The sequence below is a fragment of the Engraulis encrasicolus genome, chromosome 13 (assembly GCF_034702125.1).
Source record: "Engraulis encrasicolus isolate BLACKSEA-1 chromosome 13, IST_EnEncr_1.0, whole genome shotgun sequence".
NCBI classification, from domain to species: Eukaryota; Metazoa; Chordata; class Actinopteri; order Clupeiformes; family Engraulidae; genus Engraulis; species Engraulis encrasicolus.
The window spans coordinates 8,422,065-8,448,995 of record NC_085869.1 but is presented as its reverse complement, the minus strand read 5'-3'; the positions used below and the strand labels follow the sequence as shown (position 1 = coordinate 8,448,995).

Here is a 26,931-nt window from a genome sequence, read left to right as displayed (position 1 = left end):
TGTAGAGTATGTTAGGGTATTTATTATTAGGAAATTAAGGTGTCCAGTAGCATACATAAATACATAAGAAAACACAAAGACAATGTAATGCAGTGACGTGAGTATATGAGCACCGATTGTTATGTGAGCAGCAATTTTGGGATTAATCGCAATGCATACATTATCGGAATGACAGATGCGATTGGTTGTAGCTTCGTCCAAAGACATTTAATAGAAATGCACCTTTAAGACATCAGCTAGCACATCAGCTTGGCCAGACTAAGCACACGTAAGCTTTGCAGTGGCCATAGTCAGGCTACCATTTCTACATGCACTGCAAGGTGGGCAGAGAACGCTTGGTTAGATCTTTAACCAAATCCATAAAACAATTACCTTAAACATTAAAGGTTATGTACAATAAAAGTAATCTATAAACAAAATATTTCATATGGGCGAAAAGGAAAATTGTGTGTTTCCCCTACGGTATGCATTCATAGCAAACTGCTGGTAGTGTAGATCAGTCCTAGTAGATTCTGAAAACAGGAATAGTTTTAGAAATAAATTGTAAAATTAATTGTAATATCCATACAATTATAAAACCGTAAGAAAATATAAAATTCCATTATTACTTGAAATAGCTCAGTGAAAATAGTGCTCCATGTTAGCAACCAGTACAAAAGAGTAGCAAGTGCAAGGTGACTAGCACAGCACTATGCCCTACACAGTATGATACAGATTCAATGTAATGCCATTTCAACTAGCAAACAGACACAAGCCAATCCCAAAATATCACTTGCTCACTATACTGTGCACAACAGTATGTAGGGAAAAAATGTAATTCACAGCCTATGTAGCACACTTTGTAGTGAATGCAGAGTAGTGAGCATTTTGGACACAATCACAGGGTGCGGTGCATTTTTTCAGATGTCTATTAGCTTGCTAATATACACTGTTTGATTTGCATTGTGAGTGTTAAGTGGAACGGTTAAGTGGAATAACGGAAAAGTTCCGAAGTGACATGACAATGCCTCAGAGCTAGCATTAGCTTCTCCAGGTGTGTGTGGGGATTGTGGAATCATACTGATTCCGTGGTTCACATGGCAACGGCCTGAGGTTCCCTTGGCTCCTCCTCCTGTGCTGCTCTCCTGTCCAGGAACAGCAGATTGATGGGCGTGGCCGGGACCAGCAGCGTCCGCGTGATTGGCTTGACGGTCGTGCCCTCGGGGTCCGGACGAATTTCGTAGTGTTTCACTAACTGCAAAGGACACAATGAAAAAGAAATGGTTAAAAATGATTAAAACACAGTGATGATCCAACAGAGTTGAATGTTAAACGTAATGTAGACATAATGTAGCGTAATGTAACAGAGTAGTGTCGACCTACAGCAGTGTTTCTCAAACTTTTTCAGTCCGAAGACCACTTTGTCCACCCAAAAATGTTCAGGGACCACCAGTCCACTAAATTGACAGTTGACAGGTGCTAATTTAACTATTAATTTCGATGCAGTTCACTTTCTATTCTATTCACATTAACAAGTCTGTGTTATTGTGGTGAAAATATGACTTCAGCTATGTTTAAATTTGTAATAATGTTACAAGCCTACTGGTAGCTCGACTTGGAAAAGTAGATATCCCTTCGCGGACAACCCCGGACCACACTTTGAGAATCACTGACCTACAGTATATTATTCATAGATGAGTATGTAGCTGGATAGTTCATTCAGCTTTGATGGTGTCTCTACTTTAACTGTTTTTTTTCCTATTCTCCTCTTAGGGTTGATACTAGCAGCCTCCTTTGCTATTTATTGCACATTGGAGACTGGTCAAACGCAATTTCAAACTTCTGTGCTAACCCTGTTAGATAGTTTTTGACAATAAAGTACACTTGACTTGACTTGACTTATCGTAGGGCAGCTGAGTTATTTATTGATGGCCACATTGCTATCGGGCCGGCTTGCTATCTGGCTATCTACACAAATTAGCCCAGACCAAAGGTGAAGGTCTCTCAAAGACCGGTCTGTCTATGTAGGTGTGTAGGTGTGTGTTCGTGTGTGTGTGCTCGTGTGTGTGTGTGTGTGTGTGTATGTATATGTGTGTTGATGTGTGTGTCGTCCTTGAAACAACGTGGTGAGCAAACCAAGTGAGCCAGGATGAAGGGCTGTTACTAGAGTCCAATGAAACAGCATAGCCCCCGTGACCTCGTCGATACACTAATAGCTTTGCACTGTGGGTCCATTGGGTTTAACCGTGTGTGTGTGTGTGTGTGTGTGTGTGTGTGTGTGTGTGTGTGTGTGTGTGTGTGTGTGTGTGTGTGTGTGTGTGTGTGTGTGTGTGTGTGTGTGTGTGTGTGTGTGTGTGTGTGTGTGTGTGTGTGCGCGACTGGTTCCATTGGGTTTAACCTAGTGTGTTTTCCACGCCCGAGTGGTAGACAGCCTGCCCCTGACATTGACATTCTGTCATTTGCCCTACAATGCCCGTCATAAAAGCACTGATGTTTTCATTCTATTCTACGAATCAGACTGGTGTCAACCTTTCTGAAAAACATTACGAGAAACTCAATTCAAAGCAATGTTGACTGCCTTTTTCAACTGATTTAAAAGAGAAGCACAAAATGTCAGGGAATGTGCGCACGTCAGTAGCATAGGTGCTGAACCAAACAGAAGACAACTGAAAGGAAAATTAAGGTCCGCAAAACAGTGTTGCGGACATTAACGGTAGGGACACATAGGAGGCGAAGCAAGCAAAGCGAAGAGGGGCGAAATCCAACCGTCATCACGTCGTTGTGGCGAATCAAATGGAATGGAACAGTTATGTTGCTGATTTGATTGGGCCGCGGCAGGCGAATTTGCTCCTCATTTGCATAACATTAAACTTTCTTTAATAATTTCGCTTCGCTTCGCCCCTGTTCGCTTGCCATCGCTTGCCTTCGCCTCTCTCATAGGAATGAATGGCAAAGTTCGCAAATTCGCGTCTATGTGTCCCTACCGTTATTTTCCTTTCACTTGAAAAGAGATTAAGCACCTCAGCTATACCGAGATCTGTCTGATACAGACAGAATAATACAACGGAACTTAATACTATACAGTATCTGATGTTTTAAATTGCATTATGCTTTTATCCACAATGACTTATGAAATGTGGACATAAAGAACCTACAGTACAATTACGTACAGGGACGCAAGGTAGACAAAGGCATCGCAAAATCAGAACAGCCAAACAGCAATGTGTGTGTGTGTGTGTGTGTGTGTGTGTGTGCGTGCGTTTCACTGTGTGTACAGTGTGTACAGTGTGTGCGTGTGTGTATGCGTGCATCCCTGTGTGTGTGTGTGTGTGAGTGTGTACGTGCATGTGCATGCGTGTGTGTGTGTGTGTGTGTGTGTGTGTGTATGCGTGTGTGTGTGTGTGTGTGTGTGTGTGTGTGTCGACTGCTTCTCACCTGTGATGGGACCAGGTACATGTCCAGCTCGGCCACCCGGTGTACAGTGTGTGTGTGTGTGTGTGTGTGTGTGTGTGTGTGTGTGTGTCTGTGTGTGTGTGTGTGTGTGTGTGTGTGTGTGTGTTCTCACCTGTGATAGGACCAGGTACATGTCCAGCTCGGCCACGCGGTTTACAGTGTGTGTGTGTGTGTGTGTGTGTGTGTGTGTGTGTGTGTGTGTGTGTGTGTGTGTGTGTGTCGACTGCTTCGTTCTCACCTGTGACAGGACCAGGTACATCTCCAGCTCGGCAGTGTGTGTGTGTGTGTGTGTGTGTGTGTGTGTGTGTGTGTGTGTGTGTGTGTGTGTGTGTGTGTGTGTGTGTGTGTGTTCTCACCTGTGATAGGACCAGGTACATCTCCAGCTCGGCCACGCGGTTTACAGTGTGTGTGTGTGTGTGTGTGTGTGTGTGTGTGTGTGTGTGTGTGTGTGTGTGTGTCGACTGCTTCTCACCTGTGATAGGACCAGGTACATCTCCAGCTCGGCCACGCGGTGTACAGTGTGTGTGTGTGTTTGTGTGTGTGTGTGTGTGTGTGTGTGTGTGTGTGTGTGTGTGTGTGTGTGTGTGTGTGTGTGTGTGTGTGTGTGTGTGTGTGTGTGTGTTCTCACCTGTGATAGGACCAGGTACATCTCCAGCTCGGCCACGCGGCGGCCCAGACAGGCCCGGATGCCGAAGCCGAACGGCACAGAGCCGAAGGGGTGCTGGTTCAGCTGCTTATCCGCCCCGCGCAGGAAGCGCTGCGGCAGGAAGGCGTGCGGGTCGGGGAACACCTTCTCATCGTACGACACCGCGTAGTGGCACAGGTGGAACAACGTCTGGTAGACAGGACGGAGAGGAGACAGGATTAAGCCCGAAAGACACACCGTTATAAATTACCGGAATGGCAATGACCAAGTTATAGTGCATTACTTAAGGCCCTGTGTTATGTCATAGTAGTGTAGTACTTAGGGGTGTAAATCACAGCCTCCATGACGATACGATTCAATATCGATATCTTATTATTTGATGCAATATACGATTCGATTACTTTCGATTTTCTAAAGAATGCCCCATGATACAATACGATGCAATACGATTTTTTCCCCCAATTACTTTTCCACTTTTATTAAGTTATTGGGCAGGGGCCAGCAATTCGATCAATTTCGATACTTTAGAATGCCCCACAAATAGGCAAGGCAAGGCAAGGCAAGTTTATTTATATAGCGCATTTCATACACAGGTGCAACTCAATGTGCTTCACAAAGTTAACAAATGTAAATGAAAGGAAACAGGGAAGAAAGAAGGAAATGAATTAGAGTCAAAAACATTTTAAAACATTAAGATAAAACATAAGGTAAAAATAATAATAAAATAAAATAAAATGAAACAAATTAAATAAAAAATAAAAATAATAAGAATAAGTAATTTAAGCTAGGGGAAAGCATCTGAGAACAGCTTTGTCTTGAGTCTAGATTTAAAGCTATCAATAGTGGGTGCATTTTTTATGTCATCTGGAAGCTGGTTCCAAAGCTTTGAAGCATAGAAGCTAAAGGCTGCCTCTCCACACTTTGTTTTGACTTTTGGAATCACCAGCAAATTCTTCTCCGTTGACCTTAGTGACCTAGTTGGTGCATACAGCTGAAACATATCCAGTAGATATGTGGGTCCCATTCCATTTAGTGATTTAAACACAAGTAGCATAGCCTTAAAATCAATTCTGTAGCTTACTGGGAGCCAATGCAGCGATCTTAAAATTGGAGTAATGTGGTCGAACTTCCTTGTCTTTGTAAGAACCCTTGCAGCTGCGTTTTGTACAAGTTGAAGCTGTTTAATGGTTTTATTGGGGAGGCCAGTAAAAAGACTGTTACAGTAATCAACTTTACTAGAAATAAAGGCATGTATTAGCTTCTCCAGATCATGTTTAGACATCAGGCCCCTAAATTTAGAGACGTTTTTTATGTGATAAAATGCAGACTTAGTAATAGCTTTCATGTGACTGTTGAAGTTTAGGTCACTGTCAATGAGGACCCCAAGATTTTTAACTGTTTCCCTTGCTTTCAGTCCCTTCGTTTCAAGGATAGTAGCAATCTTTTGTCTCTCCTCTCTTTTCCCAAATATAATTACTTCAGTTTTATCTGTGTTCAGCTGGAGGAAATTGTGAGACATCCATTTGTTAATTTGGTCCATGCAATGATAGAGTGATTCAAGGGGGGTATAGTCATTTGGGGACATAGATAAGTAGAGCTGGGTATCATCCGCATAGCTATGGTAATTTATGGAGTTATTCTCGATAATGTGTCCCAGTGGCAACATATACAGATTGAACAGTAGTGGTCCCAGAATGGAGCCCTGGGGGACCCCACAATCCAGAGACATTGGTGATGAAGTATGTCTTCCAATGGCGACAAAAAAACTTCTTTGTTGTAAGTACGATTTTAACCAGTCGATCACTATGCCCGTAAAGCCAACCCAGTGTTCCAGTCTATGTAGTAGTATAGAATGATTAACTGTATCGAAAGCAGCACTCAAATCAAGAAGTACCAAGACGGATGATTTGCCAGCATCAGAATTCAATCTTATGTCAAATATGATGCGATTCGATTCAATCACATACATTACTACTGGGAAACAGAAAGTATGATTATGAATACGTATAACACATGGTATATCTACACTGCTGTTCCGATGTAAATGGTGCAAATATGACAGCCCTTATGATGCACATATGACTACTAACCTGTTTAGGGAAGAGATGTCCGCCCACCACGATCTCATTCTCAGCAGTAATGCGGGCGTTTCCAGGCACCACTGGGTATAACCTGAACAACACAAACAACATTACAACTCAGTCACAAGATTACATGACATGTAGATGTTACTGTGCGGACACACAGCACGCGATGAAAGAGCTAAAACGCTGCAGAGACCCGCTTGGAAAGCACAGATCAGGGGCGACGAACACGGCAAACCTGAAAACCTTCGATGAAGGAGAGCGACCAACCAAAGCTTGTGTTTAGGAAAAAATGTAAACAATGCATTGTTTGCCGCCTACTATTGCCGAGCTCATTACATAATTTTCGGTGGAGTTCATCTTTTCTTGTAATGCTTCTGACACTCTCTGCGCTATAAAACGCTTTTGCAGCAGACTGTTGATGCTTCTGCCACTTTCTCTTCCATAAAGTCAGTTACTTCCGCCACTTTCCAAGCCTTCAACGCCTGCTGTCTGCCCCTACAGTAAGAGTGAATTAGATAGATACTCCAGAGTTCCTTGGAGCAATGTGGGCTTAGATGTGGCTTTGCTTAAGGGTGCATCAGCCATAGATGAGGGTGGATGACAGAATCAGTTGTGCCATTTAAAACATTAAAGGTTACTCAACAGGTTTCAAGTGGAATAGTGGTGTGACTGCCAGATGATGGCCTATAAATACAAAGACACAACCACCATCAAAACTCTGATATACTGGACTACACAAATGTCTTTCAGCACTTGGCAATACAACTTGGATCACTGTACCCACCGTAGTGTCTCCCGGATGATGGCCTTGAGCAGGGGCATCTTGGCGATGTAGTCGCTGCTTTTATTGCTTTCACAAAACCATCAATACCCCGCTACTACAGTAGTTGAACTGTTATTGACACATTTGTTTGTAAACTCAACAAACCCAGGGTGACAGCAGGTTCGACACTAAGGTCAAGCACAAGTATTTTTCTTGAGCAAACGTTTCAGTTTTCTACTATCATCAGTGCTCTCTGTGCTCACCTCATATTAATATGATAAAAAAGAAAGTGTTTCCCCTCCCGGATGATGGCCTTGAACAGGGGCATCTTGGCCATGTCACTGCTGCTTTTTTATTTTCATAAAATCATCAATACCCCTCTACTAGCTGCACTGTTACTGACACATTTCTTTGTAAACTCAACAAATCCAACATCAATATGATAAAACAGGAAGTGTTTTTCCCCACCGTAGTGTCTCCCGGATGATGGCATTGAGCAGGGGCATCTTGTCTATCTAGTCGCTGCTTTTTAACTTTCACAAAATCATCAGTACCCGGCTACTAGTTGTACTGTATTTACTGACATACTTGTTTACAAACTCAACAAATCCAACATCAACATGATAAAAAAGGAAGTGTTTTTCCCCACCGTAGTGTCTCCCGGATGATGGCCTTGAGCAGGGGCATCTTGGCGATGTCGTCGCTGCAGGGTATGGCGTCCCCGGGACACACCCGCTCCACCTCCGCGTACAGCTGCTCCTGGATGGCCGGCTCACGCGCCAGGTGGTACAGCGCCCACGAGATGGTGTTGGACGTCTGGGGGAGAGAGAGAGGGAGAGAGGGATAGAGAAAGGGAGAGAGAGAGAGAGAGAGAGAGAGAGAGAGAGAGGGGTGTGTGAGAGAGAGAGAGAGTGTGGGGGGAGAGAGAGAGAGAGAGAGAGAGAGAGAGAGAGAGGGGGAGAGAGAGAGAGGGATGGAGCGAGAGAGAGAGAAAGAGAGAGAGGGAGAGAGAGAGAGAGAGAGAGAGGGAGAGAGGGGTTAGAGGTATTAGAAGCGGTTAGGGCAGAGGTGGGCAAACATGCGGCCCACTGAGAATCTGGAGCATTTACAAGAAGGGAGCCATAACAAGAAAAATATCTTGTTTTAAATCCAAAATGATACCCCCACCCAGCATTCCTAAAATGACTACCCAAGACAGGGCCCTTCAGATGTTAAGATTAAATTGAGGTTACTGTTTCCATCTACATACATTTCATAACAATCTGCAGAAAAAGCAATATTTTTCACTATTGACACAGGCCCTTTAGCCACTATTATAAACTAGAGATGCACCGGATCCGGAAAAGGTGTGACGGAGGTCATCTTGCACCTGTTCACCCTCCTCGGGGATCGAACGTGCGACCTCGTCAACTACAACGGTTCGGCAATGGGAGACACAGTACGATACCGCTGGGCCAAGAGACTAGTCTCTCGGCCCAACGGCACGAGACTGTATGAGGCTATCGGAGGGAGGTTTACCAACGTTCCACGCCAACTCTGTGCTAGTTAGCCTCCGTTACACTCTCCCCCTTAAACCTCACTCCCATCCCGGGTCAGCGGCACCACTGTGACGGAGGTCATCTTGCACCTGTTCACCCCCCTCGGGGATCGAACGTGCGACCTCGTCAACTACAACGGTTCGGCAATGGGAGACACAGTACGATACCGCTGGGCCAAGAGACTAGTCTCTCGGCCCAACGGCACGAGACTGTATGAGGCTATCGGAGGGAGGTTTACCAACGTTCCACGCCAACTCTGTGCTAGTTAGCCTCCGTTACACTCTCCCCCTTAAACCTCACTCCCATCCCGGGTCAGCGGCACCACTGTGACGGAGGTCATCTTGCACCTGTTCACCCCCCTCGGGGATCGAACGTGCGACCTCGTCAACTACAACGGTTCGGCAATGGGAGACACAGTACGATACCGCTGGGCCAAGAGACTAGTCTCTCGGCCCAACGGCACAAGACTGTATGAGGCTATCGGAGGGAGGTTTACCAACGTTCCACGCCAACTCTGTGCTAGTTAGCCTCCGTTACAAAGGCAGGATAATGGGGTTTTTCACAGGATCCGGATCCGGCAGGATCTTAAGCAGTGGATCCGGTATCCGGCAGTTACCTAAAAATCAGGATCTGGTGCATCTCTAGTTTTTACGTAGCCTAGGCTTTTCAGTCAGTCTTTCACAACCCCAATCACTGCATGGAGTGAGAGCCCTTTGGAAGCGGCCGTTGCAGGCAGTTTGTCAGTAAGCCAATGAGTCTAAAAAATAGCTTGAGCCTGCGAGTAAACTATGTGTTTCAACTCTTTCGTAGGATCCGGTATCCGGTTCCGGATCCGGCAGGATCTTAAGCAGTGGATCCGGTATCCGGCAGGATCCTAAAAATCAGGATCCGGTGCATCTCTATTATAAACTTAATGTGGTAAACTAATAATAATGGCCACCCCTGGAGTTAGGGGTGTTTCAAAAATGTATTACAGCTGGCCCACATACATCCTTAATGTAAAGCGTAAGACTTGAACATGAAATTTGGTGTGTCACAGGATGTACAGACACATTTGAACAACCATATATGATGGGAAAGAGTGAGTGTGAAATTTAACTATGACTGAACTGCATGTATGCACAATTTTAGTCAATTTCTAAAAATAAATGTTGAGTTCGGCCTGCGACTTCGTTTTTTTTTTCATTCACCATCCCAATTGCAAATGAGAAAAAGACTCTACAATTGAGCTTTTGCAAGATATTGAAATATAATGCTGTTGTCAGTGATGTCATCATGACGAGAAGCAAGTGGAGGAGGCAAGTGGAGGAGGCAAGGTCGCATATTGCAACGCACTCGCAAAAGGAGGCAACAAGTCCATGTGATTGAGGGTAAGGTGTCTGGGAGATGGAGGGTCGTATGTGTGAAGTCAGGGGTCACAAGAGATCATCAATGGGTCAAAGAGGTCAGGACAATATTGATATCTGATGCACTGTTGAGGCAATAAGAGGTCAGGACATGACTACTGCACTATACATGGGTTTTCTTTTGTTGTTTTATTTTGGCTGCGCGACTTTGGCTGCGCACAACTCAATCTCTGATTGTTGGAAACCGCTGTCGGTCAAAAAATTAGCTCATGTGGTTGGCTGCCAGTATCTTGCCCCTCCTCTCAGTCAACACCATGTTTATAAAGAAAATATAAATATATAAACACATATAGAGGAAATAAGTCCATGTGATTATGTGTATGAAGCAACTGCAGGAACTGGGGCGCTGGTGGTTCAGGTGGTAGAGGAACCTGTTTGGAGGCTATACTAGAAGGTTGCAGGTTCAAGCCCTGCTCTGCCTGACCCCATTGTTGTGTCCTTGAGCAAGATACTTAACCCGTAGTGTGATGAAGCGGTCTGCACACTGTGTATTAACTCCAAAAATACTTTATTTCATTTATTTCATTAACAGAGTTGGATCGAAACGTTGCCATATGTTTAAATGAAATAAAGTATTTTTGGAGTTAATACACAGTGTGCAGACCGCTTCATCACAATACCTACTACTTTTTGTCTGGCACCTGGACAACTACCTGTGGATGTGAGCACCCTACCTCCAAAATTTCTCCTGTTGGCAGGGTGGTCCCGAGCGTGGCAGCCACTGCCACCGGTGTGTGAATGTGAGTGTAAATGGGTGAATGGGAGGCATTAAAGTCCTCTGATTGGTCGAAGTGGAGTGGAAAAGCACTATATAAATGCTCTCCATTTACCATGAATGAAAAAGTAGGTAAGTAGGTCCAAGTTATTGATTGGTCAGTGAGATGGTGTTGACATGTCTGAGTGAGGTGGGTGGGGGACAAAGGTCAGTGGGTCAAACCTTTGGAGGTCAAAGGGTCAAACGGGGAAGGACATGAGAGATGGATTATATAGTACAGCAGCACGGCCACATTAGGAATAAATAAAGAGTTTAGATGACTCTACAAATACTGACAACATTCATCTTAAAATCGGAATTCGGTATTTCTCACATGTAACTACACTAAATAATGCAATTTTAGCAAAATATATAAGATCACCTGAGAGCCAATAGAGGACAAAGGACACACTGAACACCATTACAAATACAAGCTTTTCTCAGAGGTAGCATTACTCAAATAGCAGTAGTTTACATTTTTTTTGTCTAAATCATGTATAAGGATTTGCGCTCGGGTCACATGTTCCAAAGCCTCTCACATGATCACCCCTCTAGGTTTTGCCCTAACTGTTGCCAAGGGGAACAAAGGCAAATAGATAAGATGAGAATCAAGGGTAATGCAGGCCTTAAAGTGATACTGTACCATTTTTGGAAATAAGATTCTTTTACACCTCTCCTATGGCAGTGCAAATTTGACCTCCAAGCTAGCAATTAACATTGAGTCCTATGAGACCAGCTGGCGGCTGAAAGTACAGGAGAAAGGTAAAACTCAATCGTTTTACTCAAGGAGAGGTGTAAAATAATCTTATTTCCAACAATGGGGCAGTATCACTTTAAGAGGCTATGTACCGGATCGGTACACTTGCAACTATGTACACACTGTGTGTCCACACAGTGCCTGTACACTTACTGGGTCTATTTAAACTGCAGCGTAGGTACTTCCTGTTTCAAACGATAAACTGACACAGACTGAGAATCAGTACAATAATGTTATAAGACCTTCAGATAAATGGTTTGTGTGTGTGCATAGTGTATCTATTGTTCTAGTGTGTGTGTGTGTGTGCGTGCGCGTGTGTGTATACAGTATATGCAATGCAATGGAATGTCTGCACATATCTGCCAAAGAATGTCGGGCCTGCACACACAAGAGTACATCGACTCCTCCTCCAACGCCACCCCCTCACACACACACACACACCCACGCCCACACGCCTCCTCCATCTCTACTATACTCTCCCCCTTCATTCTTTCCTCTAGTATCCCCTCCCAGCTCCCCTCCTCCATCTCTCCTCTGCTTCCCTCTATCCCCTCCCAGCTCCCCTCCACCTTATCAGAGAGAGTAGAGAGAGAGAGGTTTCATTGGCCCGTTGTTTCCGGGTTCTATTATTGCAAGGGGGGGGGAATCCCCCTTTAGGCAGACCTAAGGACTGTTCTATTCAATGCTAGGAGTATTATGACACGCCCCTTTAGGCAGACCGGAACCTGGTCATGTTAGGTGCCCATAGCAACCTATTACATTGGCATATCTCTATACTTAAAGAATCTCTGACCTTATCTCCTCTGCTTCCCCTGGCATGTCTCCTGTACCACTTCACTTCCCCTCCCTTCTCCCTTCACTCTGCTTCAGTGGTGTAGTTTTTTGTAGTAGGTATACTGTATATTTGAACATTTTTTGAAGTGGGTATACTGTATATATTTATGCTATTCTAAATAATGGATCAATCAATTTTAAGTGGGTATACTGAAGCCCCTAAAATTTGGAAGTGGGTATACTCCGTATACCTGCGTTCTACGTAGACTACACCATTGGTCTGCTTCCCAGCCGGTCTGGACTGGAGCCACAATAAGGCTGGGGCACTTGTGTGGTGGCCTGGTATGACCCACAGGGCTCTAAATGAACAACAGCCAACCGGCCAAATGCTGGTGAAATCTCGAATGAAGAGAAGACACCGGAGCAACTCAGATGGGATGCTTTTTCTTTTTAATTCAAATGCACAACATAGGGACTAACGTTTCCCGTTGATGCACCAGATGTAAAAACAGAAGCGCGTGGAACCCCTTTTTTGCTGGTGAAATGTCACTTTGGCTGGTAGAAAAGAAAGCTTACTAGTAGCCACTTTGACTGACCGTGAGTGTATGTTTGGCTAGTACAGTTAACAGCTAAATTCGGCTAGTGATGAAAAAAGTTCATTCATAGCCCTGATGACCCACCATTAATACTTCTCTTCATTAATATTCACGGTCTGGAGGTTCTTTGACCTGACGTGATTGGAAGGGTGGGAGGATTGCACTCAGTTCTGGTTTGAAACGATTGGACATCTCTCAGCAAATCGCTCGCTTATTGGTCGGCCGCCTGGTGACCAACTAAAGACTGTCTGCCCACCAGGAAATACCCTGTACGCCACATGGCCAGTCCAGACCTGCTTCCCAGGCTTTCTCCTCCGCTTGCCTTCACCTAATCTCCACGGCTCCTTTCACTGTCCTGTTACCCAACTCCCTTCAACACTGACAGCCCTTCTTTGTGCTGCATTGCTTAGTTGGTTGTTTTGCTGCATCTGTAACAAAGTGCTGAGTCTCTTGTGAGTGTAGAGTGTGATGTGGAACTGGAAGTCTATCCCCTGGAAACCTCATGAGCCGCATGAGTCTACTTTTACAGAGCCAATAGGCCACCCTCTCTCTATCTTCCTCATTACAGCGTGTTATGCATGCATGCATTGCGTATGTGCGTGTGTGCCAATGTGCGTGTGTTTGAGAGTGTGTGAGAGTCTTTTTTTCACAGTACGGCAAAATATCACCACTCTGTCTCTGTCTCACTCTCTCACCCTCTCTCACTCTCTCTCTCTCTCTCTCTCTTTCTCACACACACACACACACACACACACACACACACACACACACACACACACACACACACACACACACACACACACACACACACACACACACACACACACACACACACACACACACACATCTTTATTTGTGCCTGCAATTCAAAATTGAGTTTCCATATACACTCAGGCACTCATATGTACTCAGGCATGAACTAGACACTTGGTACCACACACACACACACCACTATAAACTCACCGTGTCCACTCCGGCCAGTAGTAGTTCTGTGATGCTGCCCAGCACCTCGTGTACGGACATCACACACACACACACACACACACACACACACACACACACACACACACACACACACACACACACACACACACACACACACACACACACACACACACACACACACACACACACAGGTGTATATTTCTAAACTCACCGTGTCTACTCCGGCCAGTAGTAGTTCTGTGATGCTGCCCAGCACCTCGTGTACGGACATCTGCTCGCTGACCAGCAGGTGCGTCAGGTACTCTCCCTCCACAGGCTCATCACTCTTCACTCGCTCCTGGATCTCCTGCATCTTCTGACGCACCAGGTCCTCCGCTGAGGGAGAGATGGAGGGATGGAGGAAGGGATGGAGAGATGGAGGGGAGAGATGGAGGGATGGAGGTAGGGGAGAGATGGAAGGATGAGAGATGGAGGGGAGAGATGGAGGGATGCAGGGGAGAGAGGGAGGGGAGGGGTGCAGGGGAGAGATGGAGGGGTAGGGAGATGGAGGGGAGAGATGGAGGGGAGGGAGGGAGGGATGGAGGGGAGAGGTGGAGGGATGGAGGGGAGAGGTGGAGGGATGGAGATAGATTTTTGCAATTACTTACAGTTCTTGTGATGACTTACAATTCAGAATCTCACACAACCTAGAGTAGGATCTACTGTAGTTAAGAGAGAGGGTCTGAGGCACTCGTGAGTCTGTTTAAAAAGCCTTTAAAGGGGTGATAGAGCTTATTGTTTTTCCCACTCACAGTAAGGAGATATGTAATGAATCTACCTCACCTGCAGTACAGTACAGTGGAAACTATGAAGGACTCGGTCTCACCTACGTTGAAGAGGTGGTCCCACACGGCCACAAAGTGCTTCCAGAAAGGCAGGTAGGGCCAGGTGGACCTGCGACACAATGCGATACGATTACACTTTATTGTCAGCTTTCACTGAAATTCTTTTTGCGTCCCTGAGCAACACTCGCTTAAGACAGGACACACACATAACATCACATCACAAGACTATTGCAAAACTGGCAAAAAAAGAAAAAAACAGAGGACACAGGCCTATATACAGAAATACATGCATACATACATTACATACAACCCACATAACTTGAGGATCCTACTAACATGGAGTGATAACTCTATGCAGTCTTATGACTGATTTAAAAAAAGAATCGACTGATGTATGACCTGGGGAAGAGCACGATGATGGGGGACAGGCGGAACATCTCCCCCACCGAGAAGATGAACTTCTCAGTCTCCTCCGGCACCGTCTCGTTCATGCAGCCCAGACGAGTCTCGAACAGCACAGACGAGATGCCTACAGAGGAGAGGACCACACAGCAATTCATAAACTATACTTTTAAGATGAGTTTTTTTGGGCTTTTTAGCTTTTATTCAGGACAGGACAGTGAGAGAGTGTGACAGGAAATGAGTGAGAGAGAGAGAGAGAGAGAGAGAGAGAGAGAGAGAGAGAGAGGAAGGAGCGGCAAAGGACGTCGGATAAAGAATCGAACCCGGGTCATCGGTGTAATGGGGCCTTAGCTCACTGAGCCACCGCGTCCACTAAAAAACATTTCTGTGATGAAATTGGCTGAAGAAGGTCACAAGACCGAAACGTTGCAAAAAAAACTTGCAAATGAGGACAGTGTGTGGGAGCGTTTTTGTTGTCTAGCGTTAGTGACCCTGGGGTTCCCCTCCAACACACCTGACCTGGCCAAGGGAGGTGTGCAAGAAGACCTCAAAAAAGATACAGTACATTTTCAAGTAACACATCCCAGCTTTGACAAACGTGCTTGACCCGTCTGCTGTCCATGCATACTCAGGAGTGATTTTCAAACAGTTACAAGTTGATGAACCAAAGTTTTAGTTTGAACCAAAGTGTGACTTTGAATCCAATGTGACATGATGAGGTCATAGCCATCACGTTCCCATATGTTGCGTCACGGTACCTTGTAGCCTTGAACACACAATCTATCCAGCAGAATTTCAAATCAGCTGTTCGGGTGAACTGCTACCTGAGGCCTTTTTTTCCTGTGAACTTAATTTGAACCTTCTCCTGGTGGTGACTCCTGGTGACACTATTCATTTAAAATTTTCACTAATATAGACTGACCATCTACCATTGAACAAACAAAATAAATCCATTTGCAAGTCTTCAGCTGAGGCAAAACAGAGCCCTGGTGTGAACAGGATTATGCATCACATGATCTAAAGACACACTGTGCTGCTGCCTGATTAATTACGTATGCATAAAAGAGATCACAGCGTGCGTTAAACACTATTCATTTAAGCCTTTCACGAATTTAGACTCACAATCATCTACCATCGAACAAGCACAATATTCCAGTGAAATCCTAGAGCACGGGACATTCCTTTCTGTAGTATATAGCCCCTTAATGCGCGCCGTACCTCCAGTGGCACACTGTAATAGTCACTGAAATGTAACTACCATAGCACTACAATACTATGATACAACACAGGCCCTTTAGTAATGCACCACGACTTGGTCATTACCATACTGGTAACAACAAATGTATAAAGCCGCGCCTTAAGGGGTTAACGGAGTGGTATAAGTGTACTATTCATCTTTCCTGTGGTCACCAACTTCTATCATTCATCCTTATGTGTAATTGATCAAGGTCATCATCTACATGTAGGTCATCATCAAGGTCATCATCAGCTCTTCAAGGACCTTGCCCAAGCCTTCAAGGCAATCCTGACTCACCACAGATGACTGATATCTACCGCTAAAGGCTCTCTCTATGAAACATGCTATGAGACATGGTATTGCAGGTCTGTCGCAATACACACACACACACGCACACGCGCACACACACACACACACACACACGCACACACACACACACACACACACACACAGACACACACACACACACATATACACACACACACACACACACACACACACACACACACACACACACACACACACACACACACACACACACACACACACACACACACACACACACACACACACTGCTGTCCACAAACCATAACTTGACCTTGAGATAATTGATAAAGGGACTGTGCGTGGCCCTGGCGTGTAGATAATGTGTGCCAGCATTACCTAAGAGGGAAGAGCTGTGGCTACAGCTCAGATAAGATCTGCTCTACACTGAGACCAGAATGCAACGCTGGTAGTAGTGCAAACGAAAGAAAAGATAAGAAATCATGACTTCAGACACTTTCTAGTTTCTACACACAGTCCTGGCAAATACTTCATTTTGGAATTAGGCTGGCCAACCAAATATTGACTGACCTAAAGAGCACCCATGTTGAAGAGTATTGTCATCATGATATTATTATCCTGGGGTCCGTTTCTCGATTCTTGTCGTTGCTAACCATCTTAAGACCGTCTTAAGACCGTCTTACCATTAACTTGGATTCAGTGGAGAGCGTCGCTGTCGAGAGAGAGTTGAGTCGCTCTTACGAAGGACTTTGCTAACGATGATAGCAAAGACGCTTTCGAGAAACAGACCCCTGGTTAGTTTGGAGGAAAATATGGGGTCCTCTAGTCAGTCGACCATTGGCACCTGAGCGCTGTCACGCATGATAGCCTACAAGTGTTAGGTGACAAAATGTTGACTCAATCTTTCTTGTGGAAGGGCCTTTACTTTTCAATGTAGAATATCATCAAACATTTCATTGAACAACCTAAAACAATCACTTCATTGGCACAGGAACGTAAGCATACAAAAGCGACAGGTTTCCTGGTTAGTTAGTTAGTTAGCTAGTTATGAAATGGTAATGCATTGGCCCTGCCGTGGCCAACCGGTAGGGCACTTGTCCACCATGCGGCTGACCCAGGTTCGATTCCCGGCCCGATTCCCAGCTCAGGTCCTTTGCTGACCCTTCCCCTTCTCTCTCCCTATTCGCTTCCTGTACACCTCTCACAATGTCCTGTCAAATAAAGTCGTAAAAGACACACAACAAAAAAGAAAAAGAAATGGTAATGCATTACCTTCAAAAGCAAACTTGTACAGCTCCCCGGCCATATCCTTGACCATCACCCCGTCCCCTGTGGTCTTTCGTAGATGGTCCACTTTCTTGATGAAGTCTGCCACCACATCGTTGATGGCGTTAGTGTACGCCGACACATGCTTGGGCTTCAGCATCCTGGGGTTTAGAATGCTGCGGATTCTCTGCCATTCCGCACCCATTCTAGAACACAGCAGAGGAACACAATGAAGTGTATTGTTGTGTGAAGATGGCCGAAACATTGTCACATTAAAAAAACATATTTATTTATGCAACTCGGGAGTGTGTGGCACTTCTCTCCTTTTGCACGTGTGAAGATGGCAACACATGAAGAGTGACAAGTTAGCACTGTTCTTGTCTATTGCAGGTGTATACAACATGAAATTTTGTTGTTTTTTCCCCCCCTGTGTCAGTGAAACAATACACAATTCAGCCTCAATCAGCCACTGCCGCCACCCATCAGCAACAGGATATTGTTATGCATTTACAATTACTGTTACATAGACAATTAGAACAATAATACAGTACAAGGACGGGGGTGCTGTGGCGCAGTGCGCTAAGCCACCCCACATTTGGGCTTGCATGCCCAACAGTTGCACCCAGGGTTTGAATAATTTGAAGTCATTTGCCATCCCTACCCTGCCATACCTCTCTCTCTACATTCACTTCCTGTCGCTCTTCACTGTCCCATCCGAAATAAAGCCCATAAAAAATAAATTAACAAAAGAAAAGACAGAAGGTTGTTTTGTGCTAAAGGTACATCTGGTATGTAATGCCTCTTATATAATAGTTCACTACAGTCTACTTGTAAAAGAGACACCAATATCAACGGTCAACCATCAGTGAATATCATCCCAAGCAGCACAACACAACACAGCGTGTCCTGTTCCTGAGAACTGACATAATTTCAACACAATTACACTGACAGACACATTGCGCAACCCCTGGCAGAGTGTGTACACCTGATCTGACGTGACACCTTCATGACTCACTGTGATGTGTTAAAGAGCGCAATAGTGCACAACACGTCGGGCAGGCCTGCACAGACCTATTCTTTGTGAATAGTAATTTGATAGTGTCTAGCAGCAACACAAAGAGTGCATTCCAATATGCGACCTTGCCTCCTCCACTTGTGCTTGTTTCCTCGCCCCGCCTTCTGACCCCTCCTCCGTGGAGAAAACAATAAAGTTTCCCAGCTGTCAGCCTAGCCACAACAACTTTTGAGGGACTGTTTTTCATTCACCATCGCAATTGCAAATGAGAAAAAGAATCTACAATTGAGCTTTTGCAAGATATTGAAATATAATGCTGTTGTCAGTGATGTCATCATGACATATTACTTCCTGGTACGAGGAGACAAGCAAGTGGAGGAGGCAAGGTCGCATATTGCAACGCACTCAATGTAGCAACACAGTGATAGTGTCTAGCGACAAAGCAGTTTCAACAGGTAAATCCATTTGCAAGTCTTCAGATGAGGCAAAACAGAGCCCTGGTGTGAACTCACAGTGTGTGTTAAAGGGACACTGTCTGAGATTTTTAGTTGTTTATTTCCAGGGGTGGAAAGTAACTAATTACTTTTACTCAAGTATTGTACTTGAGTAGCTTTTATGAATACTTTGTACTTTTTAAGTAATTTTTAAAATTAATACTTTTACTTGTACTTGAGTACATTTTGACCCAAGTACTTTACTCAATTACACTGGAAGTTCTGGAACCTGGCCTGAGTACTGAGTAAAATTAAACGACTGAGAGACAAAATGCCATGCACAATAATGCCACAATCCGCCAGAAATGAAAGATTGTGCAGGATGGCACACAGCATTTCCACTATTTTACTATCTTGGATCAATGTATTGGATGATGGCTGGTGCCAAGCAAGAGATAGAGGTTATGGAGGACGATATTCAAGAAAAATAAACATGACATTCTCAAGAGGAAAGCTAATTAAAAGTAACTAAGTAACTTTTACTCAAATTACATTTTAAGTGAAGTACTTTTTACTTTTACTTGAGTAGATTTTTAGATAGGTACTTTTACTTGTACTTGAGTAGAATTTAGGCANAGTAAAGATACTTTTAATTGAGTACACATTTTCTGTACTCTTTCCACCTCTGTTTATTTCCAGAATTCATGCTGCCCATTCACTGATGTTACCTTTTTCATGAATACTTACCACCCGCATCAAATTCTAAGTATTCATTATGACTGGAAAAATTGCACTTTTCATACATGAAAAGGGGGATCTTCTCCATGGTCCGCCATTTTGAATTTCCAAAAACAGCTATTTTTAGCTGCAAAAATTACTGTACTTGGACCATACTAGAAAATATTTGTTTATTACTTAGTAAACTTACATGTGAACATCAAATTTGGCAAAAGGCAGCCCAGTTTCAATGAGCAGCATAGTTGCAGTACCTTTTTTGACCATTTCCTGCACAGTGTCCCTTTAAAAACACTATTCATTTACACCTTTCACAAAAATACAACTGACCATCATCTACCATGGAACAAACAAAATATTCCAGTGAAATCCAACAGCACAGGACATTCCTTTCTGTAGTGTTTATCGGTGTGGTAAGTGTAGGCTATTATTCATCTTTCTTGTGCTCACCCACTTCTATCATTCATCCTTATTACCTCCGCCACGCAAGTTATGTTTCAGGTCGCGTTAGTTTGTCTGTTTGTCTGTCAGCAGGATAACTCCAAAGGTTATGAACGGATTTTGATTACATTTTGTGTACTTGTTGTTGGAAATGACAATCTGCTATGTTGGGATTGCAATGTTGGATAAATGCTACATTTTTAAAAAGCCCCAACGACGTGTGTGCTCCCTTGACGGCCCTTTCTGTGTGGAAACTTAAGTCAAACCAAAGAGGTACGGTTTAACCCTCCTGTTATCCTTGGGGTCTATTTTACCCCATTCAATGTTTAAAGTTTGAAAAATACATGAAGTACATAATTCTTTGGCTTCATCTTTGATGACTTTTCCTAAATACTTTGTATATGGGGTCAATGTGAAAAAAGTAAAATGTCCACAAAAATGTTCTCCCTAAGTGTTGTACACATTTTGGTTACATCTGTGTTCCTTGGGGTCAATTTGACCCCTAATTATTTTAAGTGTATTAAACAACAATGGAACATCCATATTTTGCTAATAAATGTTCCAATCTGTCTTTTGCTTTATTTAGGGCTCTAATAACTAAGAATATGTATGATGTGGACAAGGGCCAAAACTAGTTCTAGGCAACTTTTGGGCAGTTGTTGCACATTTTCGCCTAGTCATGGATTAGTGTTTTTGGTGTGTGGGCTGGGAAAGAGGTCATCGGTCACATTTGGTAGTTCTCCTGATCTGACCCTGGTTATGGGCAGTCATGGGTGAGCGGTTAGGGCGTCAGACTTGCATCCCAGAGGTTGCCGGTTCGACTCCCGACCCGCCAGGTTGGTGGGGGGAGTAATCAACCAGTGCTCTCCCCCATCCTCCTCCCTGACTGAGGTACCCTGAGCATGGTACCGTCCCACCGCACTGCTCCCCATGGGGCGCCACTGAGGGCTGCCCCCTTGCACGGGTGAGGCATAAATGCAATTTCGTTGTGTGCAGTGTTCACTTGTGTGCTGTGGAGTGCTGTGTCACAATGACAATGGGAGTTGGAGTTTCCCAATGGGCTTTCACTTTCACTTTCACTTAATACACCCCCACGAGGTAGCACTGGGCTGCCCTCGTGACTGCATAGCTACGGCATGCACTTCTGTTAAAATGTATACTATTTGGGATGGAATGTTCCTCGGCTCAAGGCCGCTTCTTCTCCCCTCCGTGATGTGTCCGTCGTGATCAACATACTTACAAACTGTTAGACTAGGCATGTGAGGCCGCCCACCTCCGCGCCCCCCTAGGGGGGCTTCCGCCCCACTTTGAGAAACACAGCTCTACTCTAACCAGTTTGCTATGTGGGTTTGGCACATGAGGTGTCCCCATGCTGACTGCCAGTCACTCACTCTGTGATGGGCCCGTAAGCGTGGTTGCTACTCACTCTGTGAGGGGCCCGTAGGCCTGGTTGCTACTCACTCTGTGAGGGGCCTGTAGGCCTGGTTGTGGCCCGTAGGCCTGGTTGCTACTCACTCTGTGAGGGGGCCCGTGAGGGGCCCGTAGGCCTGGTTGCTACTCACTCTGTGAGGGGCCTGTAGACGTGGTTGTGGCCCATAGGCCTGGTTGTGGCCCGTAGGCCTGGTTGTTACTCTGTGAGGAGTCCGTAGGCCTGGTTGTTACTCACTCTGTGAGGGGCCCGTAGGCCTGGTTGCTACTCACTCTGTGAGGGGCCCGTAGGCCTGGTTGTGGCCCATAGGCCTGGTTGTGGCCCGTAGGCCTGGTTGTTACTCACTCTGTGAGGGGCCCGTAGGCCTGGTTGCGCAGCTCCCGGTAGCCCCTCCAGTGGGGCATGTCGGTGCGGATGGGGTGCCTCCCCTCCTGCCTCAACACCTGCTCGATCAGCTCCGCACTGGCCACGTTCACGATCACCAGCGGCCCGTACTTGGACCTCCACAGGGGACCGTAGATCTTGCTGTGCTCAATCTGATATGGGAAGGGATAGGTAAACAGACCGGTGCATCAGAGGTGGAAAGAAAAATTATACTCAAGTAAAAGTATCTTTACCTAACCTAAATCCTACTCAAGTAAAAGTAAAAAGTACTTCACTTAAAATGTAACTTGAGGGGGACAATTAAAAATAGTGGAAATGCTGTGTGCAATCCTGCATAATCTTTCATTTCTGGCACATTTTTGTATTATTTTGCACGTTCATCTTCACGCACAGCTGTGCTCAATCTGATACCCAGAGTGATAGATAGATAGATAGATAGATAGATAGATAGATAGATAGATAGATAGATAGATAGATAGATAGATAGATAGATAGATAGATAGATAGATAGATAGATAGATAGATAGATAGATAGATAGATAGATAGATAGATAGATAGATAGATAGATAGATAGACTGGTGTTAGTATGTGCACAGGGTCGGATTAAGATGGCCTGGGGCCCCTAAGATAGAGGTTGCTGATGGTCCCTGCGGAAGGCAAATTTCGCAACAAATTTACATAATAGCAGTATCAAACTAGGAATTACAGATAACATGTCTACCAACTGCACTCAGTTCAACAAAGATGCTTTTGCACACCTCTGTAGTTGGACAGGGGCGTAGGATATTATCCCAGCGGGGTTGTGTAAAGAAATCCCGCACTGTCCATTCCACCAACAAACTTTAATAACACGACCGTCAGATGACCGAAACGTTGTATTAAAGTTTGTTGGTGGAATGGACAGTGTGCAGGATTTCTTCACACTTGAATACCAACTGCACTCAACATAACGGAGGAATTTTTCAATTTTTCACTATTGGCCAATCAGGGGCCCCCTGGAAGGAGGGGTCCCCTCGGCTACAGCCATATCTAGCCGGCCCTGAGTATGCAGTGTTTCGTAATGCATATCATGCCACTGATGGAAGGCTTTACCATGGGTGGGGAACGTATGTCTCCAGGGCTGTTTGCAGCCCTTGAGGCCGTATTATCTGGCCCCCGATATAATTGTAATGTTATGCAGCTTCATATAAAATTACATATTTTGTCAAGGAATGTTAGAAAATACATTTGCAATACAATTAAGTCATATTCAGGGGACCTAGAGAAGGTGGGTCTGTTTTAAAGGTGGCTGCCTTTAAAATAGGCCTAAAGTGCAGGGGGATATCCTGGCTTGTGTTCATAGTACAGACCTCGGATGAATTTGAAGTGGCCCCTCGAATGACAAAGGTTCCCCACCCCTGCTTCAATATTAGTTGATACTTAGCTGTTCGTGTAAACATTTCTATAACTTAGTACTACACCACTTCTACCACATTACAGAGTCTTCAGTAATACATTATGACTTGGTCATTGCCATTCTAGTAACAACACATTTATAATGCGTTGATGTCTTAATGCAGATATTATACTTATAGTCTGCCAGATCTTGTAGGCTATAACATATTATAGTACAAATACCATGCATACAATGTTTAACTTCAAATGGAATACAAAGATTGTGTTCACTCCTGCTGAAACACTCAAGCAGAGGGTGCATGAAAAAAAAGTAGGCCTATAGCTGGCAAGAATGAGAGGAGTTTCCTGAAGGGGAGCACAACCATATCCCCTATATGTAGGCCTAATAGGCCGTGTGTCTATGAAGGGGAGCACAACCATATCCCCTATATGTAGGCCTATGTCTATGAAGGGGAGGGCAGGAAGCAGTCCAGTGGAGCAAAGGAGACAGGAAATGCTGTACTGTAGGCTACAGTATATATAGGCTAAGCCAAAGTTACTTCCTATAGCTATGGTGGAGGGTGGGCTACTCCAACCCATTCTTTCTTGCTGTTTCCGTCTGACCCACTCAGACCAATAGGGCCTATATTTTTTTGTTCATGAATATTATTATTATTATTTGATTAAAATAACTTTGAATCACACCACACACCAAAACTTGCAGGACATAAATGATTTTTTGTGGCCTGCAAAGTTGAAGGTTCAACTTCTCACACTTATACGTTACTTCTGGATCTCTCTCTCTCTCTCTCTCTCTCTCTCTCTCTCTCTCTCTCTCTCCTTGTTTGTTTGGGTGCACCGTAAATGCCTCTGTCTGTCAATGAATTCCCACAGAACAGTCACTGTTTGTAGGCTACTCAATGGTGTGACCAACCTGACAGCAGCGTAGGCTACAGTACACGCAGGCACACAGTATCTATTGATTGTCGAATCGATATCGTGTAGCCCATCATAGGTTATGGCAAGCATGCCAGCAAAGACCAATAACCCATGCAAAGTTTGCAAATGCTTGCAGACATCTTCGGAGGGCCAGCATATCTAACAACGCCACAGAGCTGTTTACATTAACGTACTTGCATTTGGTGCGTTGTCTGAAAGTAACCCTTTCCGAAAAGCCAATACAATGAAGTCAGGAAACTCGGTCCGTCGAGGTCCTCCATGGTTTTCTGTTTTGTTTCTGTTTTCTCATTTAGGACAGCGGCTGTAGAGGAGGCTGCTGAAGACGCGCTTTGTCGTCTGTCCCTGGCGTTCACAAGCGCTGGCAGGACGAGCCTTGTCCCGGCAATGTTGCTGTCCTGTTTGCAAGCATGAAGCGCAGTCCTTAGCAATGCCTTGCCGAACATTTTCCCTCTTTGTTCGAAGTAGCCTGCTGCACGGTGCACCGACCAAGGAAGGTTACAGTTTATCCGGGACAGTGAACGAACCTCACGCGCCGAGAACACTCACACACTGCGATCTTTGGAGCCGATCAGCTAGTCTGCTATCTGTCTGTCACAATCAACCCCCTCTGAACTACAGTGAACCAGAGACGGTCTAGCAACAGTATGAGTGAACTGCGCCGTTGCCATGGGACTTAACCCCTTTGGCTACTTGGTGCAATCCACAACATTATCATGGGCATAGACTTTGAACCGTGCATTTAAATCATCCCCGATTGGAGACTTTCCAGATTGCATGAATGAACTTAATTGTATCTTGGATACAGAAAGAAGCAGCAGACGTTGCCGAAATTGTGGTAGGCCTATTGAACACATTATTACAATGTTGTCTAGGCTTTTGGGATGGCAAAACCTGATGAGTGTTTGCAATTCATAATCAATAGGCCTAACATCATCACGTATGAACAAAGAAACAGACAAATAGTGTATTTTATTATAGCTTAGGCTATAGATATCAGGATGTCATTATTAACCAGTGATGGGCAAAATGGAATCATTAGTCACAAGTGCCACATATTCCAATGTTTAGGCCTGTCCAATTCAGCCAATTTGACTGAATGATCACTCGGTTAAATTGGACAGGTAAACAAGGCTAATTTGGAATCTCCGGCACTGGATTGTAACCAATTAACCCTTTTTGCCCATCACTGAACTCTGTAGCAGAAGAAATACTTGAAGATGGAACAGGTGTCTCAACACCAGCACAGCAGGCGTAGTGTAGTTTACCATAGGGCAGTGGTTCTTAACCCGGGGTGCGGGCACCCCCTGGGGGTGCGCCAGAGATTTCAGGGGGTGCACAGAAGTTTGTCTATGTTGAGGTTGTGACCAAAATTTTGCTTGCAAACATTGTAATTAGGTCAAATTAAGACCAAATTAAAAGATGTTTTCGTCCCCATTTTAAGTCATTAAGGTAGGCCTATTGATTAATGTCTATAGCAATACTCATTGTAATTAATCACTTAAATATTTTTTTTGTGCATATACGAATGTGGAAGTTTATGATGGGGGTGCACGGCTTGTCTTGGGCACAGGTAAGGGGGTGCGTTAAGAAAAAAAGGTTATGAACCACTGCCATAGGCTAGGCCCTAGTGGTCCGAACTGGACTGAGAGCACTGAGCACTGTAGTTGTGGTAGTTGTTACATACAGTAGGCCTACTCACATTAAAAAGACACAATATATTAAGTGTTGTAGCATCTACATTGCCAAATCTTTTTCATGATTTTTCTTATTGAAATGCATGCAGTCAAATATAGGCCTGCAGTAGAGCATCGCAACTAAAAATGAATGAATTTAGAAACCAAATTGTATTCTAATCTTTTGAATGATCAAGGTTTCAATTTCAAATAATACCACTGTACTGCTAAGCACGGTTGTGGAATTCTTTCTGCTAAGGAAATAATGTTATTCGAAACATTCTCACAACTTTGTTGTGCAGATTTAAGTGTGCAGTATAATCTACCCGTTTATTATTTTATTATTATTATATTATTTTATTTTAAGGATGGTGAGCAATACGATCAATTGCAAAAAAAACTACCAAGTGATTATACATGTTGTTAAATCTGGAACACTAATAATGGGCTACACAAAACACACACACACAGTTTTGAGGCACTCATAAATAAGAAATCAAGATTTGACATGTTACACAAAACCACTGCTGGGATGAATGCAAGTTAAAACCTGTATTACATTACATTGTACACCTGACTTCACCTGCCAACACTGTGGCCCTTTGTGGTTGTTACTATTAGTCAGCTATTACACGCCGCCTCGATTACCTTCTTATCCCCTCATTGAGTTGCTAATCCCAGAAAATCATATACTAAATGATAAATCAGGCCCAAGTAAAGCCAAAGTCAAGTCATCTACATGCTTTTTACCCTATTGACTCTGTGACATGTCA

The 26,931-nt window shown here is 44.4% G+C and overlaps 1 protein-coding gene across 1 annotated transcript; it reads right to left on the bottom strand.

The window, feature by feature from the left end:
• On the bottom strand, positions 1-25,094 carry LOC134460652 (sterol 26-hydroxylase, mitochondrial). Its single transcript, XM_063213007.1, has 10 exons — positions 24,659-25,094; positions 22,112-22,302; positions 17,719-17,918; positions 14,922-15,051; positions 14,564-14,631; positions 13,910-14,073; positions 7,578-7,744; positions 6,169-6,250; positions 4,061-4,267; positions 1-1,234 (listed from the first exon to the last, which is right to left on the bottom strand). The coding sequence occupies exons 1-10, from the start codon at positions 24,926-24,928 to the stop codon at positions 1,073-1,075; spliced, it is 1,641 nt and encodes a 546-aa protein (XP_063069077.1). The 5' UTR covers positions 24,929-25,094; the 3' UTR covers positions 1-1,072.
• Positions 25,095-26,931: the final 1,837 nt, after the last annotated feature.